Consider the following 19551-nt stretch of genomic DNA (forward strand, 5'->3'; position numbering starts at 1 on the left):
GCGGGAGACTGCCTGGGGCAGAGAGGAAGGGGCGCCAGCGGAGAGCTGAGCAGACTGCGCCCGGCGGGGATCGGTGAGGGGGTGGGGGGGCGCGGACGGGGGTTGATCGGAGGCGGGGTCCGGAAGAGGATGTGCTGCAGAGAGCAGAGGCGGGCGGAGCAGGGCGGGGTAGGACGAGCAGTTGAGACCAGGGGGCGCGCGAGGTGTGCAAGGTGCAGGATGGAGAGCAGGGAGCACCTGGGTAGGTGAACAGAGACGTGCAACCTAGAGGCTGTGAGGAGGGGCAGCCGAAAAGGGGAATCGAGCGAGCGGGGCCGGCAGGTGGGCGCATACTGGGAGAGAGAAAGGGCAGAGGGCTGGCCTGAGGGGCGGGGGGGTGTGGGGGAGTAGCCGCAAAGACTACCTATAGGTGAAGCCCCACAGCCTTCCGCCAGAGAAGACTAGCTACCTGAGCAGCCTGGTATTTTCCCAGCTTAGCACCTTTGCATTTGCTGGTGACTTCTGCTTGGTTCCTGTCCACTGAAAAAAATCGCACATCTGAGAGCTGTGAGTTCAGTTTTATTTGGGGACTTAACTGAGGACTCTAGCCCTGGAGACAGCTGCTCTGACAACTCTGAGAAACTGCTTCTGCTTGGAAGAGGTAAGGGGGGAGGTCAGCATGTATGTGATTTTTGGAGAAGGAATACCTGCAATCAAACATATCTAGGTAAAAGGTCACTGCTAGCCACCAGGCACAGATAGCTTAATTATTTTAGTGCTTTTCTAAGTATGGGAAGATGCAAGAAATTGGGTTTAGGGGCTTCCCTGGTGGCGCAGTGGTTGGGAGTCCGCCTGCCGGTGTAGGGGACACGGGTTCGTGCCCCGGTCTGGGGGGATCCCATGTGCCGCGGAGTGGCTGTGCCCGTGAGCCATGGCCGCTGGGCCTGGGCGTCCGGAGCCTGTGCTCCGCAATGGGAGAGGCCACAACAGTCAGAGGCCCACGTACAGCACAAAAAAAAAAAAAAGAAATTGGGTTTATAAAATTTTCTCCTGAAAATTTCTATTTGAAGGTCTGTTCTGTCAATTTTCCCAGAGAGCAGAGTTCCACATTCCTGATCTCCACCCTGAACTCCTTCCAGGGTGTGTTAGTGACTCAACAAGTGCAGTGGCTAATGACTCAAGCCTAGTGTAGCCAGCTGGCTGGGGACATTCTTTAGTTGGCATTCCTTTCAGAACAAGCACAGGTACCCCCACCTCCAGGAAGCCTTCTAGCCTTTGCCATTTGCAGTCTTCCCTGGGCTAGTGGTTTGTGCACAGTCCTCAGCTAGCACTCCCCATGGTCTGTTTCAATTTATGTGGGGCAGTGCTGGGCAGGAGATGCCTCCTTAACCATTAGTTGAGGTAATTAGTAAGTGCCAGTGTGGGCACTGACAAATGGAAGGGAGCATGAGCTCTTGCCTGGGCCCGCAAACATCAGAGCACTCACTGCTTAAGTCAAGAAATATTTGCTGAGCAAGTACTGAGTGCCCAGCACTAAGGATGTGGTGTGAACAAAGACAATCCCTATACTTAGCACCCCGCTTACTGAATGCAGGGCCATGAGCAAGGAGGTCCAGTATAAGCAGACCCTCAGAGGAGCCCTGGGAAACTGAAAAATAGCCCCCTCCTCACTGGTGAGTGTGGCTTGATTTGATGGGGAGTGGGCTATAAAATGCACCCCTTTGGTTCCTCCCTCTCCAGGCTTCACATGGTGGCTGTTTTGTTCTGGCTCTGCTGTTTTCACATCAAGTCTTAGTGACGGTCAGGTCAGTGTATTTTGTTGAGACCAGTGTTGAAAATGTGCAGATGCTCTCTCCAGAAAGGGTTTGCCACACCTACTGCAGTGTGGCAGCCACCAAGGACCAGGCAGTGAAGAGGCTTCCTGGGAATGCAGAGTTGGTGATTCCGCCCTCTGGGAAGGGCAGTTCTACTGTGATAAAGGCAGAGGACATCTGTAACTGTGTGTCACCTGGGGATTTTGTTAAAATGCAGACTCTCAATCTGTAAGTCTGAGGTGGGACCTGAGAATCTGCATTTCAACAACCTCCAGGTGGAGCAGTGCTGCTGACAGTGGACCACACTTTGAGTAGAAGGGGTGTGGAAGACAGTTTATTCAGGTGCATTGGTTCAGGTGGGCCACAGATTGGCAGAAGGAGCCACCACACATCCCATCCCCACCCTCCACCATTACCCCAAACGTAGTGACTTTAAACACTCATTTATGATCTTACAGTTTTTGAAGTTTGAAATCGAAGATGACTCTTACAGGGCTAAAACCTAAGTATCAGCAGGGCTGGCTCCTTCTGGAGGCTTTAGGAGAGAATCTATTTCCTTACCTTTTCCAGCTTCTAGAGGCTACCCACACTCCTTGGCTCGTGGCCCTGAATCACATCACCTTTTCTTCCCCTGCTTCCATCACCACATCTCCTTCTACCCTGTCTGACTTTACTGTGTCCCTCTTATAAAGACCCCTGGGATTACATTGTGCCTACCCGGATAATCCAGTAAAATTTCCCCCAAGCAAAATGCTTAATTTAATCACATCTGCAAAGTCCCCTTTGCCATATAAGGTAACATATTTCATAGGTCCCAGGTATTAGGATGTGGACACTTTGGAAAGTCATTATTCAACCCTACCACACTGTGTATTTTCTAAGGACAAGGACATTATCTTACTTACTCATATTTCAATTACCAAAACCAGGAATTTTAACCCTGATACAATTCTATTATGTAATCTACAATTCACATTCAGTATTTCCAACAACGTCCTTTACAGAATTCTATTTTCTGGTCCAGATCCAACCCAGGATCATGTGTTGCATGTAGTTATAACGGCTGTTTAGGCTCCTTTGATCTGGACTGGGGCCTCATCTTTTTTTATTTTTATTATTATTTTTTAAATATTTTGGCCGCACCGCGCAGCTTGCAGATCTCAGTTCCCCGACCAGGGATCAAACCCAGGCCACAGCAGGGACAGCACAGCACCGACTACTAACCACTAGGCCACCAGGGAACTCCTGGCCTCATCTTTTTTTGTCTTTCATGATCTTGACATTTTTAAGAGTACAGGCCAGTTGTAGACTGTCTCTCAATTTGGCTTTGTTTGATGTTTCCTCAATCAGATTCTAGTTTTGCATTTGGAGCAGGAATTTACAGAAATGTATTATGTCCTTCTAAGCAGTGCATCGCATCAGGAGACACGTGATGTTATTTTGTCCCTTTACTGGTGATGTTTACTTTCATCAATTGGTTGACATTGTGTCGGCCAGGTTTCACCACTGTAAAGTTTCCATGTTTACTTTGGAATTAATCCATAATTTGTGGGGAGAAACTTTGAGAATATATATAAATATCCCGTTCCTTGTCAAATATTCACCAAGTTTTAGTGCTCATTGATAGCTGCTTCAGTTATATTATGATGGTTTCAAAATGTTTCTTTAACTGCATTATTCTTTCCACATTTATTAGTTGGCATTCTACTTTAAGAAAGAACTTACCTGCTCTCCCATTCACTTGTTTATTCCTACATGGACTCATGGATTCTTATTTTATTCAATTGGTTATAATCCATTACAGTCATTATTAATTTTGGTGGCCAAATTGCACCAGGTTTGGCTAGTAGCAGCCCCTTCAAGCTGGCTCCTGTGTCCCCAACCATTTTATTTTTTAGCATTTTCTTTCTGGGACAACAAAACATTCCAGGATTATTAGACATTTCCTGCCCTGATCTTGGAATTAGTCATTTCTCCAAGGAACCTTGATTCTTTTTAAGTGGTGAAGCCTATTTAAAAGCAAATTCTAATGGAATATTACTCAGCCATAAAAAGAACGAAATTGAGTTATTTGCAGTGAGGTGGATGGACCTAGAGACTGTCATACAGAGTGAAGTAAGTCAGAAAGAGAAAAACAAATACCACATGCTAACACACATATATGGAATAAAAAAAAAAAGGTTCTGAAGAACCTAAGGACAGGACAGGAATAAAGACGCAGACGTAGAGAATGGACTTGAGGACACAGGGAGGGGGGAAGGGTAAGCTGGGATGAAATGAGAGATTGGCATGGACATATATACACTACCAAACGTAAAATAGATAGCTAGTGGGAAGCAGCTGCATAGCACAGGGAGATCAGCTTGGTGCTTTGTGACCACCTGGAGGGGTGGGATAGGGAGGGTGGGAGGGAGACGCAAGAGGGAGGAGATATGGGGATATATGTATATGTATAGCTGATTCACTTTGTTATACAGCAGAAACTAACACACCATTGTAAAGCAATTATACTCCAATAAAGATGTTAAAAATAAATAAATAAATAAAAGCAAATTCTGCGGGGAAGGGATGGATTGGGAGTTTGGGGCTAGCAGATGCAAACTGTTATATATAGAATGGATAAACAACAAGGTCCTACTGTATAGCACAGGGAACTATATTCAATATCCTGTGATAAACCATAATGGAAAAGAACATAAAGAAGAATACATATATATGTATAACTGAATCACTTTGCCATACATCAGAAATTAACACAACATTGTAAATCAACTATGCCTCAATTTTTTGAAAAAAGCAAATTCTGTGTGTTCATTGCTACTGAGGTGTTTTTGCTTCTAGGCGTTTGCAGTGGAAAGAGCTGGGAATTTTTTTTTCTGTATTCGTATCTATTTATCTATCTATTTATCTTTCCCTTCTTAAACTGAAAAATGCCTCCAGAAAATGTTAGGAATTGATCTAAGCCTTTATTATTCACGTTATTATTAGCTCTTTTGGAGTTAAAATATGTCAGCTTCAGGAACATAGAGATGTTCAGGCATAGGCTGGGTGCTAGGCCATTTCATGTCGCAAACTTCCACTGTGACAGCTAATATTTATTAAACATGTACTACACGCCAGGCTATGTGCTTCACATGGATTTATTATCTCTTTTAATCCTCACAGTTATGAGATACATATTTTTGTTATTCTGTTCCACAGATCAGGAAACTGAGGCTCAGAGAGACTTAGTAAGTTGCTGAAGATCACACAGCTAATAAAAAGCAGAGCCAGGACTGGAGCTTGGTCTGTCTGATCTCAAATTCTACATTCCTACTGCTACACTACACCTCCCCTCCTAACTTATGGTTTAACTCAGGCTTCATTCCCTCCAATTCTTGACATCTGATTAAGAGTAAATCCAGGGGCTCAACTCAACCTAAAGTAGTTTCTTGCTTAAGCAATAGAAAATGGAATATTTTCTAGCTACAGTGCTGGGCATTCTCCGTCCCTCTCCTCCTCAGGGCTTCTCAGTGGTCCGTTGTGAAATAGATAAGCCTGTCTTATCTGCGTCACAGATGACTGTAGCTCCCAACCTCACAATAGGGCAGCTTGCTGGGTGCTCAGAGCCCCTCCTGGGCCCTCCTGCCTGCTCAGTTATTTCCTCCCTACTCAAGGGTAGAGTCGTGTAGTGGAGGCCTTAGCCTCTTTTAAGCACCAATCCACCAAGCTCCTCTCAGGCCTGATGAGCCCCGGGACCTATTTACTGACCTGGGAGAGCTGGAGAGCTTTAGAAAAAAGTCCATTTGAATGTAAGAGCTATTGGCAAGGACTTATGTATTTATTGGTTCTTTGGGGAAGGATGGGCTCCAGAAACATCTCATATTTGTCCTGAAATGAACCTGCGTTGGTTAGAATGTGTCTATTTTTTATGTCCAATTATATTTGTGAAATAGTGTGACCCTGTTTGACGTTTTCCAAACCCACCAGGATGGAAACCGAATACCTGAAGAGGTGCTTTGGAAATTGCCTGGCTCAGGCGCTGGCAGAAGTGGCAAAGGTTCAGCCCAGTGACCCCATAGAGTACCTGGCTCACTGGCTTTATCATTACAAGAAAACGGCGGTGGCAAAAGAAAAGGTGTGTGTGCACGCAGGGTCGACTTGGGGAGGGCTTTCAGCTTTCCCAGAGGAATTTGAAATCCAAGGCACCACGCTGGAGCTGGCCTGGGGAGTGTCATGGTTTATTCCACTTTTGAGGATGGCTTAGGCCCAGATATCCCTGAAGTATAGGGAGTCTGGGGGCTGAAGAGAGAATCCAACTCAGAGGAGTTGTGGGGTTGGTGGGTTTGGAGATACTAGCAGGTTGAAGCTAGTTAGTTACAGGAGCAAAGTCAGGAGGGCTCAAGGGCCCGGGGCCTGTCCTGGGAGGGTCCCTGCTTCCGAGGACTGACCTTATTCTACTCTGTCATATCGCCCCAGGATAGGCAAGAGAAGATCCAGCTGCAAGAAGAATATGAAAATAGCCTCAAAGAAACCAGAGTGGCAGAAATGCTGATGCAAGAAGAGTGTGAGATTCAAGAGAAGTGTGAAAAGTGTCATCCCGTGGTGGGTACCAGGAAATCTGCAAGACAGCTCAACCACAGTGCACAGTGCACTGAGGCTCCCAAAGCCTACTTTTTCCTCCATATTCATATGTTTGTATGTAAATCAATCTTATCGACAATCCTTGTCAATAAAAGCCTTGTAATGAACAAAGAAAATGCTTAAAGGCAATTCCACTTACGATGTCAGGGAATAAATTACATGTTACTGGTTTAAAAAATCAGATTTTAAGAAAAATCTAATGTGTCACTTGGAACATATATTTCCATACAAGATCCTTTGAATCCTTTTCAAAAATTACTCAATTCAGAAACCAAATATGGTTTCTAGTATATACTTCAGGTATATTATTTAATTTATTATATACTATTTACTTAAGTATTTAATATATGCTATTTATTTATGTATCAAGCCACAGATGTCTTCTCTGTGTTGCTCTAATAGCGGTCATGAATTCACTTATTGAACTTGATATCTGGCATCTTTTTAACTATCACTCTGTCCTGTGCATGAAAATCTTTAATGTAGTCCTATACAATTTACTAGCTTTTGCTAGTTTCAAAGCCAACTTTGATGAAGACATGAAAATATCAAGCTTATGTACATTTATATCAATATTCTCAGATTTCCTCATAATTAATAGATTTATATTTTTAAGTCTGGATGTTTTATAAATAAATCAAAAGAAAGATGGTTTCCTACTACAGTCTGAAAATAGTCGTTGAACGAACTCTCCCTCAGGAACAGTTCATTCTTGGAACAGTTGTCGGGAGATGATAGAATTGAGATCATTAAGCAAAAGTTGTCATCGTCACCTTGCTGCCCACTCTAATCCTTTTCTAACACCATGCTTCACTGTTAATAGAAATATAAATATATAAGGCAGGGAAAGACTCCCAAAACTCTACCCTGGTTTTATGATGCCTTTATTAAAGAACACTTTGCTCACATCAACCTTTTTAATTGTCCCTTTGTGTTATTATACCCTGAAGCAGCATTTCTTAGCAAGATTAGGGTGAGTAAAAGGTTTGCTCTTCTTTTGCCAAGTGTGAGACAATCAGCGATTGTAAGGGAAGTTGAGAAATGAGAGCCAGCCTGATGCCTGTACTGTGTGCAAGTTCTCAGCTTTAGGAAAGAGTTCATGTGCAAATTGTGGTTATGGAAATCGATTCCCTTTGTTAGAAGGAAATAAAGGGAACCCGACGGTGATGTAAAACAAAGCTTATTGCTTACTGGCAAGGGAGAGCCACATCATCCAAGAGCAAGTTGCTCTCCTAGTATAAATTGAAAGAGCTAGATAAAGGGCAAAGAGGTGGAGGTACGTCAGATAAGATGAGATTCTAACTTCTGGCTTCTTGTTGGCTCAAGGTGAATAGCAAATTATTCCTTGCTACTGTCATCTTTAGATTTCATTACCAGAGCTTTAAAACTTATCTGAAATAGCCCCAGGATAGGTTGCATAGGATTTCAGCAGGCCTGTGATTTAGCCGATGGGCTTTTACGCCTATACTAAAAGCTTTGCAAGATTTTCCTTAATATCTTAAAACCATCATTGCTTTCAGTACCCCAGATTGAGTACTGCTGGTCCCGTGGATATGTCCAAAGGGGAGTAGAAACAGCACTACGTGTGGTAGAGATCATACCTAATTATGGGAATCAAGAAGGGACTCACAGAGGAGATAACATTTGAGTCAGACCTAGAAGAAAGCTGGCAGAAGTTGCCCTTGTAGTGATTTCTCTTCATTAAGCAGAGGCAGCTTTGGGTAAGTAAACCATTATTCTGTTTCTAAGTCTGAAAGCAATCCCTTTGATATAAAGATGTGGGCCATACAGGTGTTTTAGAAATAAGTTTTTATGGAAACAATACATAGTTTTGCTGCATAGATTCATAGCACTTTGGAGTTAGAAGGTCTTAGAGATCATGTGGCCAAGTACTCCACAGACCTCGCTGCAGTGCCCCACAGGGTCCACTGTTGAGTGGACAAAGATGGGGGTAGAGATGGCCAGTAGAGCTCAAGCTCCAATCTTCCTACCTCACCAGGGACTGCAGTTACATGGATGCTTGATATCATCTCATAGGTCACTGAGACTGCATTCATTTTTTCCATCTTTTTTCCTCTGTGCTCCAGTTTGGATAATTTCCATTGATATGTCTTCAAGTTAACTGATCCGTTCTCCTGCAATGTCCAATCCTATTTAGGAATTCAATGAATTTTTTTCATTTCAGATATTTTCTCAATTCTAGAATTTGTCTGGTTCCTTTCTATGATTTCCATTTTCTCTGCTGATATACCCTATCTTTTCACTCATTATGGCCATTTTTCTCCTTTCAATTTTAAAAAATATTTATAATCACTGTTTTAAGTTCTTGTCTGCCAGTCTCATCATCTTTGTCATTTTGAGGCCTCTTTCTATTAAATACTTTTTCTCTGGATTGTGGTTCACATTTTCCTACTTCTTCACATGTCTAGTAATTATTACTTGTATGCTAAACATTGTAGATGATACTTTATAGGGCATCTAGATTGTGTAGTGTTCCTTTAAAAGGTGTTGAATTTTGTTCTGTCAGGCAGTTAAATTATTGGTGAGTTATCTTGATCCAATTAGATTTGTTTCATGCTTTGCTGGATTAGGTCTTTTTCAGTTTTGTTCAGTCTTGGTCATGAAAATGGCAATATTGTATTCTTGCCATGCCCAGTATGTTTAGTCTCTGCTAATGACTGTTTTCTCTTCTGTTTTCTGTTTAGCCACTGATATCTGTAGCGAGTTCCACAAAGAAGACCGTGTTCATGTAGGAGAACACAAAACCCCTTGAGAAGGAAGCCTTGAAGCAGGAATCCCTGCCAGGAACTTCCAGTATGACTCCAGGAATGCCTCCACAGATTCCTTCTTCAGAGCCATCTGTCCAGGTTGACTGGAACATTGAAACTCCACAAGACATAGATTACCAGGCTTTTTAGCATGAAATTGCTCCTGAAATGCATCCTAGCTCCACATATCCTCCCTAGGTTATAGAAGGTGGATGATTCTAGTGATGCTTCTCTCAAAGCTGCAAGCTGAGAAAATGGCCAGCTAGAAGAGCTCTTACTTGAAGATGATTAACTATGTGGATTAAACCAAGATATGAGAGGCTGTGGAAGGAGATGTCTGCAGGGACTCTCCAGCCCAAGTCCTGTCCTGACAGCCATGAAAACCCCTTAATCATGTGAAGATTTGAACTACTTATAGGATAAAATAACTCATAATAAGGATTTAAAATAAGTAACCAGGGCCTCCCTGGTGGCGCAGTGGTTAAGAATCCTCCTGCCAATGCGGGGGACATGGGTTCGAGCCCTGGTCCAGGAAGATCCCACATGCCGTGGAGCAACTAAGCCTGTGCGCCACAACTACTGAGCCTGCGCTCTAGAGCCCGTGTGTTACAACTGCTGAGCCCACGTGCCACAGCTACTGAAGCCCGTGTGCCAAGAGCCCATCCTCTGCAACAAGAGAAGCCACGACAATGAGAAGCCCACGCACCGCAACGAAGAGTAGCTCCCATTCGCCACAACTAGAGAAAGCCCACGCGCAGCAATGAAGACCCAACACAGCCTAACTAAATAAATAAAATACATTTATTAAAAAAATAATAATAAGGAACCAAACTGATGAGACTTTTTCCTTTTGCTTTATCATTTTTCTTTGGAGACTAGACAGTGAAAACACATCCATCTCATGTGTTCATATCTTAACTTTAGCTGAATTTTGCAGTCAGGCCTCTTGGAGTGTTTACGCATGTCCTTATTTTTGAAACAGCTCCAGTGACAGTAAAAGTTAGGAGTTTGACTTTTTTTTCAATTATTTTCTATCTGTATTCATGCAAATATCATCTATATGCTGATGACTTGAGATTTATGTCTTTAATCAGAATTTCCTTGAACTTGACTGCCTGTTTGACATTTCTCCTTGGATAACCAATGGACATCTCAAACCTAACTACAGTTGACGCTTGAACAACACAGAGCTCAATCCACATATAACTTATAGTTGGCCATCCATACCTGAGGCTCCTCCATACCCTTGGATTCAACCAACCACTGACTGTATAGTACTGTAGTATTTACTATTGAAAACTATCTGCATGTGAGTGGACCTGTGCAGTTTGAACCCATGTTGTTCAAGGATCAACTGCAATCCAAATGGAATCCTTTATATCCTCCCTGAATTGGTTTCTACCATTTTTTTAAATCTGCTCAGTCAAAACTTCTGGTGCCATCCTTGGCTCTACTCTTTTTTTGTTAGCCCTAAATCTGGTCTGTTGGCTTTCCATTTAAAATAAAGATAGAATTCAACCACTTGAATGCATAAGCCACAATCATCTTTTGCCTAAATTATTACAATAGCCTGTTAACTGAACACCCTTCTTCTGCCCTTGACCTTTCTAGTCTATCCTCAACATTAAAGTCAGGACGATCTTGGTGAAACATTAAGTCAGATCATGTCTAATGAGCAGCTTCCCATCTCAGTCACAGAAACATTTAAGGCCCCTACCATGACCTACCAGACTATAAGAGTGATTCCCCATCACTTTTTTTTTTTTTTTTTGCGGTACGCGGGCCTCTCACTGTTGTGGCCTCTCCCGTTGTGGAGCACAGGCTCCGGCCATGGCTCACGGGCCCAGCCGCTCTGCGGCACGTGGGATCTTCCCGGACCGGGGCACGAACCTGTGTCCCCTGCATCGGCAGGCGGACTCTCAACCACTGCGCCACCAAGGAAGCTCCCCCATCACTTTTTTACTCTCCGTATTGTTCTCTCCATGCCAGCTATGCCAACCTCCTGTTCTTCAAACATGCCAAGCATGGTTCAATCTCAGAACTTTTGCTTTCGCTTCTCTCCACTTGGAAAGCTCCCATCTCCCCATACCCCTGGATTTCTGCAGATTCTCTTGTGGAATTAAAGAAACCTCAGCCAAAGTTGGAGTTGGGACAGGACTGTAGGGGGAGCTCTCATGCCCCTCCATGCATCACCAATTGCTCCAAATAGGAAGAGACAAAATTTGCCTACATCTCCAACTGAAGTGCTCTACTTTACTATCCAGCAGGGGGAATAAAACTTTTCTCCACCCAGTGACAGCCCAGCCAGTAAGAGACTGTAGTAGCACAACCAATGAGAAGCCTCCATACTTTGGACTCCCAGCTTCCTCCAATGGGCTCTTTGATTATCACAGCCCCTCCCAATTCCCCCCTTTTCGCTATAAAAGCAAGTTCCCTTCTTCTCTGGATTTGCTTATGATCTGAATTGCAATTCGTCTGCTATTCCCTAATAAATACTGTTTCTGGTAAAATAACTGTCTTTTCTGTTATTAAAGTTGACACACTCTTCATTTAGATCTTCACTCAAAAGTTGCCTTTTCAATGAGGGCTTTTCAGCCATCCTATCTACATTTCCTATATATACATCCTATTTGTACTGCAGCCCACAACGTTTCACGCCCTCTTCCCTTGTCAGTCCCCCTCAGGAGAATGTGAGCTCCGTGAGGGCAGGGATTTTGTCCGTTTACTTTGGTATCTCCAGCACCAAAAAGAGTGCCCAGTGCACAAGAAGTGGCCAGTAAATATTTGCTGAATAAGTAAACGAATGAACTTATATAAGGGCTGGCAACTCATAGCAGACATGTGAAAATGACAAGCTAGCCAGTTTTGATTGGCACAAGGGTTAGGTTGCAATTCCAGACCCCTGACCCATTCCTCTAGCTCAGGATTGGCTACCTAATATGCAGGGCCCAATGCGAAATGAAAATGTGGGCTGCCTCCATCAAAATTATGTGCTTCAAGATGATGACAGCAGAGCATTAAACCAAGTGTGCAGCCTTTCCTAATTCAGGTCCTGTGTGACTCACGAAGTTGGCCCTGCTGCAGCAAGCACTGCCGCCGCATGGAATATCTATGACAAGGGCTTGTCTTCCCCAACCGTATGTTTAGGCCTTAGGATGGGCAGATCAAGTATATCAAAGATCACACCACTACCCTCTTCAGGGTGAAATCTCCACCCGGCCTTCCCCCACACTCACACACATAAATCAATCCAAGGCTGCCACATGCAGTACCCCACACGTGCCAAGCTTAAGGGAAATGCTCAGAACTTTGGACAGCACAGCTACTGTGGTATCCCCTATGTCTCCTGGACGTGGATGGCTAGCCCAGGTCTCTCCTGAGATGGAAATGAACTCTCCTCAGAAACTGGGGCTTATAATTAATGAGAACTCTTGGAGCCTGTGGAAAACCATACAGTCATGCTGACAATCAGAAAGAATAAACCATCAGTGTAAAAACAGCACTTCTCAAGCCTTAATGTTCATACAGATCACCTGGGGAGCTTGTTAAATGTCGCTGATTCTGATTTACTGGATTCGGGGGGATCTGAGACTCTGCATTTCCAACAGTTTTCTCCACCATGCCCAAGCTGTCTGTCCAAAGACCACACTTAGAGTAGTCAAATGCTAGAGCAGACCCTCACAACCTTAGCACTACTGACATTTTGGACATTCTTTGTTGTAATGAGCTGTTTTGTATGTTGTAAGATGTTAGCAGCTTTCAGGATGCTACTAGAGAAATGCAAATCAAAACTACAATGAGGTATTACTTCACACTGGTCAGAATGGCCATCATCAAAAAGTCTACAAATAATAAATGTTGGAGAGGGTATGGAGAAAAAGGAACCCTCCTACACTGTTGGTGGGAATGTAAACTGGTACAGCCACTATGGAGAACAGTATGAAAGTTACTTAAAAAACTAAAAATAGAGTTACCATATGATCGAGCAGTTCCATTCCTGGGCATACATCCAGAAAAGATGAAAACTCTAATTTGAAAAGGTGCATGCACCCCAGTGTTCATAGCAGCACTATTTATAACAGCCAAGACATGGAAGCAACCTAAATGTCCAATGACAGATGAATGGATAAAGAAGATGTGGTATATATATATATATAGAGAGAGAGAGAGAGAGAGAGAGAGAGATACACACACACACACACACACACACACACACACACACAATGGAATATTAGCCATAAAATAGAATGAAATAATGCCATTTGCAGCAACATGGAAGGACCTAGAGATTAAGTGAAGTTAAGTCAGATAGAGAAAGACAAATATCAGATGATATCACTTATATGTGGAATCTAAAATATGACCCAGGAGCTTCCCTGGTGGCACAGCGGTTAAGAATCCGCCTGCCAACGCAGGGGACATGGGTTCGAGCCCTGGTCCGGGAAGATCCCACATGCCACAGAGCAACTAAGCCTGTGCACCACAACTACTGAGCCTGTGTGCCACAACTACTGAAGCCCATGCACCTAGAGCCGTGTTCTGCAACAAGAGAAGCCACCGCAATGAGAAGCCCGTGCACCACAATGAAGAGTAGCCCCCGCTTACCGCAACTAGAGAAAGCCCGCATGCGGCAGCTAAGACCCAAGGCAGCCAAAAATAAATAAATAAATTTATTCTAAAAAAAAAAAAAGAATTGCCTCCTTCTAAAAAAAAATAAAAGTAAATAAATAAATGTAAAAATGATTAGACCTACTGGTTCCTAGTGAAAAAGTATTAAATCCTAGGTCAGGGATGGGTTATAGGACTAGATCTCAGTTATGGGTTATATGAAAAGGGCCTCAGGCATGGACTTAACACCTTCGGGATGTTGTGGCCACACAGCAAGAAGGTATGAAGAGGTTTATTACTCACATAATGAGGCTTCCGGGCTTCCCAAAACAGGTTTGAAAATGGCTTAAGACAGCTAGGAAAGGAGACCGGCTTGGGGTTTGTATTGTGTTTAGGGGAGGGGCCCAGGTAGGAGCTACCATACATGGGGAGGGGCTTGTGTGGTTTGAAACTCCTGCTGTGCCAAAGTTGGGAGCACCTGAGCTTATCAGCTGGCCTGGTGATGCCAGGCACAAGGAGAAGAGAAAGAGTTAAAGCCAAAAGCTGTCAGGAGTCGAACATCAAAAAATGGAGCCAGGGATTTCCCTGGTGGCACAGTGGTCAAGAATCTACCTGCCAATGCAGGGAACACGGGTTCGAGCCCTGGTCCGGGAAGATCCCACAGGCCGCGGAGCAACTAAACCCACGCGCCACAACTACTGAGCCTGCGCTCTAGAGCCCGCGAGCCACAATTACTGAAGCCCGCGAGCCTAGAGCCTGTGCTCCGCAACAAGAGAAGCCACCGCAGTGAGAAGCCGGCACACCTCAACAAAGAGTAGGCCCCCGCTCGCCGCAACTAAAGAAAGCCCACGAGCAGCAACGAAGACCCAACGCAGGCAAAAATAAATAAATTTACTAAAAATATGGAGCCAGACTCCACTACAGAGGGCAACCCTGGGAAACTTTGAGTGACCTTGACCCGCTCCATCTTTAGTAAAGCACTCCAGGCATGTGCTGAGGTCATTGCATCTAATTTGCACCTGGTGGGAAGGCATGCAGCCAGGCTTTCCAGAGTGGCTGAAAAAGGTCAAGGAATCCCAAAACCCCACACAGAGCAAACAGCTTTGTAGAAGACCCAGTGTACTCCTCGGTGGATCTGCAGCCCCTCAGTGGGAAGGTGAAGTCCAGGTAGCTTGTCCTCCATCTGGGAGCTGCTGTCTCCTGGACATCACAATCTGTGTGAGGGAAGTGTAACCTCTGCCTGCTTGAAAGGATTCCATGCTTTTTTGCCTTTGTTACATTATTTGGCCCCAATTTTGGATTCTATCACTGGGCGGTGATAATTTAATCAGTCACTACCAATGTTCTTTACATTGACTTTTTTGTTGTTGTTTTATTACTAAAAACGTGTTACAGTGAACTTTCTTGTACACGTATCTGAGTAAATCTCCACTGATATATCTATGGATTGCTAAATCAAAAAAATTTGCATTTGGGGGGCAAAAGACAGGAATGAATAGACATTTCATCAAAGAGGATGGACACATGACAGATAAGCACATGAACATATGTTCAACATCAGTAGCCATTAGGGAAATGCAAATTAAAATCACAATGATATTACTACACATATGTCATAATGGCTAAAGTTAAAAGATAATGCCAATACCAAATGTCAATGGCGAGGATGAGGAGAAACCAGATCACTCATACTTTGCTGGTGAGAATGTAAAGTGATACAGTTACTCTGGAAAATAGTTTAGCAGTTTCTTATGAAACTAAGCATATAATTAATAGCCATACAAGCCAGCAATTGTACTCTCGGGCACATATCCCAGAAAAATTAAAACTTATGTTTACATATAAACCTTATGTGAGTGTTTATAAAAGCTTTATTCGTAATAGGCAAAAACTGGAAATAACCCAAGTATTCTTCAGTGGGTGAATAGTTAAACCAACTGTGGTACATTCATATCGTGGAATATTACTCAGCAGTAAAAAGGAACGAAATATTGATACATGATCGACTTGGATGAATCTGAAGGAAATTATGCTAAGTATTTTTACATGCTATAGGAATCCACTTATATAACACTCTTGAAATGACAAAATTACAGAGATGCAGACTAGATTAGTGATTGCCAAGGCTTAGGGACAGGGGTTGGGGAAGGAGGGAGATGGATGTGGTTAAAAAAGAGCAACAAGAGGAATTCTTGTGATGATAAAACTGTTTCATCTTTTGATTGTGGTGATGGATACACAAAGTTACATATGTGAAAAAAATTGCTTAGAATTAAACACACACATATACAAATAAGTACAGGTAAACAGGGGAAATCTGAACCAGACTGGTAAATTGTACCAATGTCAGTATCATAGTAGTTCTATAGTTTTGCAAGATGTTACCTTTTGTACATGAGATCTCTCTATATTATTTCATACAACTGTATGTAAATCTATAATTATCTCAAAATTAAAAGTTTAAAATTTTAAAAGTGGTAAAATTCTTACCTTATGTACAGTCCATTTTCAAACATCCTCAATTATCCCCATAATGTATTTTAACTTTTATTTATTTATTTATTTTAAAAATAAACTTTTATTTTTAATTGCAATCAATTTCACCAAGTTGTCATCTGGAAAGTCTAGACTAATTTACACTCCTACATGAAAATGTCCATTTCTTTATACTCTTGCTACACTGAGTTAGTTTTTTTTTTTTTTTTGGTTGTGCTGGGTCTTAATTACAGCAGGTGGGCTCTTTAGTTGCAGCAGGTGGGCTCCTTAGTTGTGGCTCCAGGCTGAGCTAGTTATTTTACTTTTATTTTCTGCCAATCATACATGAAAAATAGTAAAGTTCTTTATGTATATTCTGAATACTAAACCCTTATCAGTTATATGTTTTGCAAATACATACTGTTGTTATCCCCATTTCACCAGTGAAGAAACTGAGGCACAAAGACATTAGGTAGCCTGTCTGAGCCCGTGTGGCTAGGAGGGGGAGAGCCAGTGTTCAAATCCCAACATTTTGGTTCCAAAGGGAGGGCTTGAGCTCACTCACCAGCACTGTCCTCAGAAAAGCGGGCTTAGAAACAAAGGGTTAAGGGCACTTTGCTCAGAAGCCTCATCCTCTCCCACCTGAGATGGCTCTACCCTGCAGTCCAGGACAGACCAAGTCATGACTGGTTACCAGACTCTCACAGGCTTTCCCGGGGCTAGCCTGGCCCAGGGGTTGAAAATGGCAAAGTGAAATGACCAAGCCCTCTCCCCTCCGACGCCCGGCAACGCCTGGAGGTCACTGCCAGCGCTTGTGCTGCCCGTTCTGATGCACACATTCTTTCTAAAGGGAGCTGAATGCCTTCACTCAGGTTAGAGTCTTTCTCGCCTCTCCCTCTAAGCTTATATTATGCGTCTCACCTCTGACCAGGCTTGCTTTGCTCTTGCTGAGCCATTGACAAGCAACTGAAGAAAGACTCTCTTATTTTCCTCACCCTCTAGTTCTTGTGGTTGGCAGCTTTCCTCACTTATCCTGTCTATCGATCAAGAGCAGCTGTGATGGACAGAAGCAGTAAGGGATTCAGTGTTGAGTGCATGGGAAACGTTCAATGACCACAGTAACGGGCCAGTGCAGGGGGACATGACGGCATAAGCAAAGGCAGGTGAACGACACCACAAAGAGCATTTCAGAGCAGGAGAAGGGCACGTGCAAAGGCACAAAGACAGGAGTGAAGACTCTGAAGCGTAAGCAGGGTGTGTGTGAGGAGCTGCCAGAGAGGCTCAGGGTGCAGGGAAAGGGCTGGATCCGAGAGGAATCTACAGTGAGTGGGAGAGAAGTCCAAAACGGCTTCCAGCTTTCATTTGTTTAGGGGGAAATTAAGGGGCTGAGTAAATTCACCCCAAAATAATGTCTGCTTTTGAAGGGACTTTAAAATCAGGACGTCTCCCAAAGAGCTAGGGTCTAGGATGGAGCACATCTTCCCCCGAAGGGTATGTGCTCATCAGACTTTCCATACCCTTCAAAAGGGAATATGGAAATTCCCACTTTCCACTCAAGTTCATTCCTCCACACATGTTTAAAGAAAGAAAGGGACATAGTTTAAAAGCATGATCTTCATTGTCAGTAATAATATCTGACTTATGTTGGACGTTGAATATGAGCCGGGCACGATGCTAAGTGCTTAATTGCATTACCTCATTTACATCTCACAATACTCCACAAGTTGGATACTTGAATAATCCCCATGTTATGGATGAGGAAACAATTTAGGTTCAGAAGCTGATGGCTGGCCCAAGGTCAGACAGCAAGGCAGTGGCACTCGGGTGTGTCTGTCAGGAGCCCACACACTTGACTGCCAGGTGGTGCTGCCTAATGCTTTCTAGTGAAGGAATTGTAATTCCTCTGTCCGTGGATATTTTGCTTCAAGTCAATTACAGTCTTTTTTTTTTTTTTTTTTTTGCGGTACGCGGGCCTCTCACTGTTGTGGCCTCTCCCGTTGCGGAGCACAGGCTCCGGACGCACAGGCTCAGCGGTCATGGCTCACGGGCCCAACCTCTCCGCGGCATGTGGGATCTCCCCGGACCGGGGCATGAACCCATGTCCCCTGCATCGGCAGGCGGACTCTCAACCACTGCGCCACCAGAGAAGCCCAACTACAGTCTTTTTCTTACCTCTCAGATGAAATCAAATCTTCAAAGAGCTTTCAAATGATCATTGTCATCCGGAAGCATTTAACCCCACTCATTCATATTTTATTGTCTTGATTATCATCCAAAATTAACCAACACTCTTAAGCATTTAAAATCCCAAACAGGATACTTCAAAAATTCATGTTAGACCCTTTAGGGACACTGTGATAACCATATAAGTGATGAAGTCCATCACTAAAGCTCTTCCCAGTGACAGAGTAATACCATCCAGTGAAAATATTCTTTTGAATAACTATTACCTAGTAATATCATTGTTATATTTTTATGTAGATTGTAAATATTTTTCAAAAGGTTGAATAATATCCTGTGGGGTGGAATAAATCTCACTTTTCTATCTTTGGAAAGAGAACACGAAGAATGACTTTGGGGGAACGCATGCAAAACCTGTGATGTCACAACCAGATATTTTCAGAATCTGAGAATGCAATGGCTTAAATCAACTAAAAATGTGGTTCCAAAAGATGCTTGTCAGCAAAGAAAAACTGGTGAGTGATTTTCTGGACAGGATTAAAATTTATGATGTGTATGAAGAGAGTTCAATGCTTACGCCAACAGTTCCTCAAGGAATAGCTCTGAACACTGTTGCATGTCTCATATTACTAATGGGAAAGTTCTCTGGGTCTTTCTGTGTTCATGTTTGAGTTCTTTTTGTCAAGAAGAAACTTCTTCTGATGCCTTTCAACAAAAGGCAAGTCCAAATGTCACAGATGGCAGAAAGTCCCATTAAGTGTTCCCAGAAAGCAGACTTTTGGAAGCCATGGTCAGAAGTCATCCTGACACCCTAGTGTCAGGGATTTCTTGGGTCTTCCCACCTCAAAGAAATTATTAGAAAAGAAAAAAAAAAGTTGGTTGCCATTGTCAAAAAGGATGACCTCCAGGACTAAAAAGATAGCATCCAAAGATATTGTCTAAAAATATTACACTCGTAGATAAGTTTAGCTAAAGTGAAATGGAATTATCAAAAATTTCAGGAGAAATACAGTTCACAGATACCGGTTATCGGGACAAAAATTGCTCCACAAGAGGCACCAGAAAAGAAAAGTCCACATATATAATGCCAAGAAGGGAGAAAC

The 19551-nt window shown here is 43.2% G+C and overlaps 1 protein-coding gene across 3 annotated transcripts; it reads left to right on the forward strand.

The window, feature by feature from the left end:
• The first annotated feature begins 194 nt into the window (after positions 1–194).
• DYDC2 (DPY30 domain containing 2) lies at positions 195–9644 on the forward strand. Of its 3 annotated transcripts, none has more exons than XM_032608581.1 (4): positions 424–640; positions 5763–5910; positions 6252–6470; positions 9122–9644. In XM_032608581.1, exons 2-4 carry the CDS (start codon positions 5764–5766, stop codon positions 9167–9169), a joined length of 414 nt encoding a protein of 137 aa, XP_032464472.1. In that variant the 5' UTR covers positions 424–640; position 5763; the 3' UTR covers positions 9170–9644. The 3 variants fall into 3 exon arrangements, with proteins under 3 accessions (XP_032464470.1, XP_032464472.1, XP_032464473.1); XM_032608582.1 differs by having other exon boundaries at positions 6252–6377; XM_032608579.1 differs by lacking the exons at positions 424–640; positions 9122–9644 and adding an exon at positions 195–241 and having other exon boundaries at positions 6252–7360.
• Positions 9645–19551: the final 9907 nt, after the last annotated feature.

Source organism: Phocoena sinus, chromosome 16 (assembly GCF_008692025.1).
Source record: "Phocoena sinus isolate mPhoSin1 chromosome 16, mPhoSin1.pri, whole genome shotgun sequence".
Classification (NCBI taxonomy): Eukaryota; Metazoa; Chordata; class Mammalia; order Artiodactyla; family Phocoenidae; genus Phocoena; species Phocoena sinus.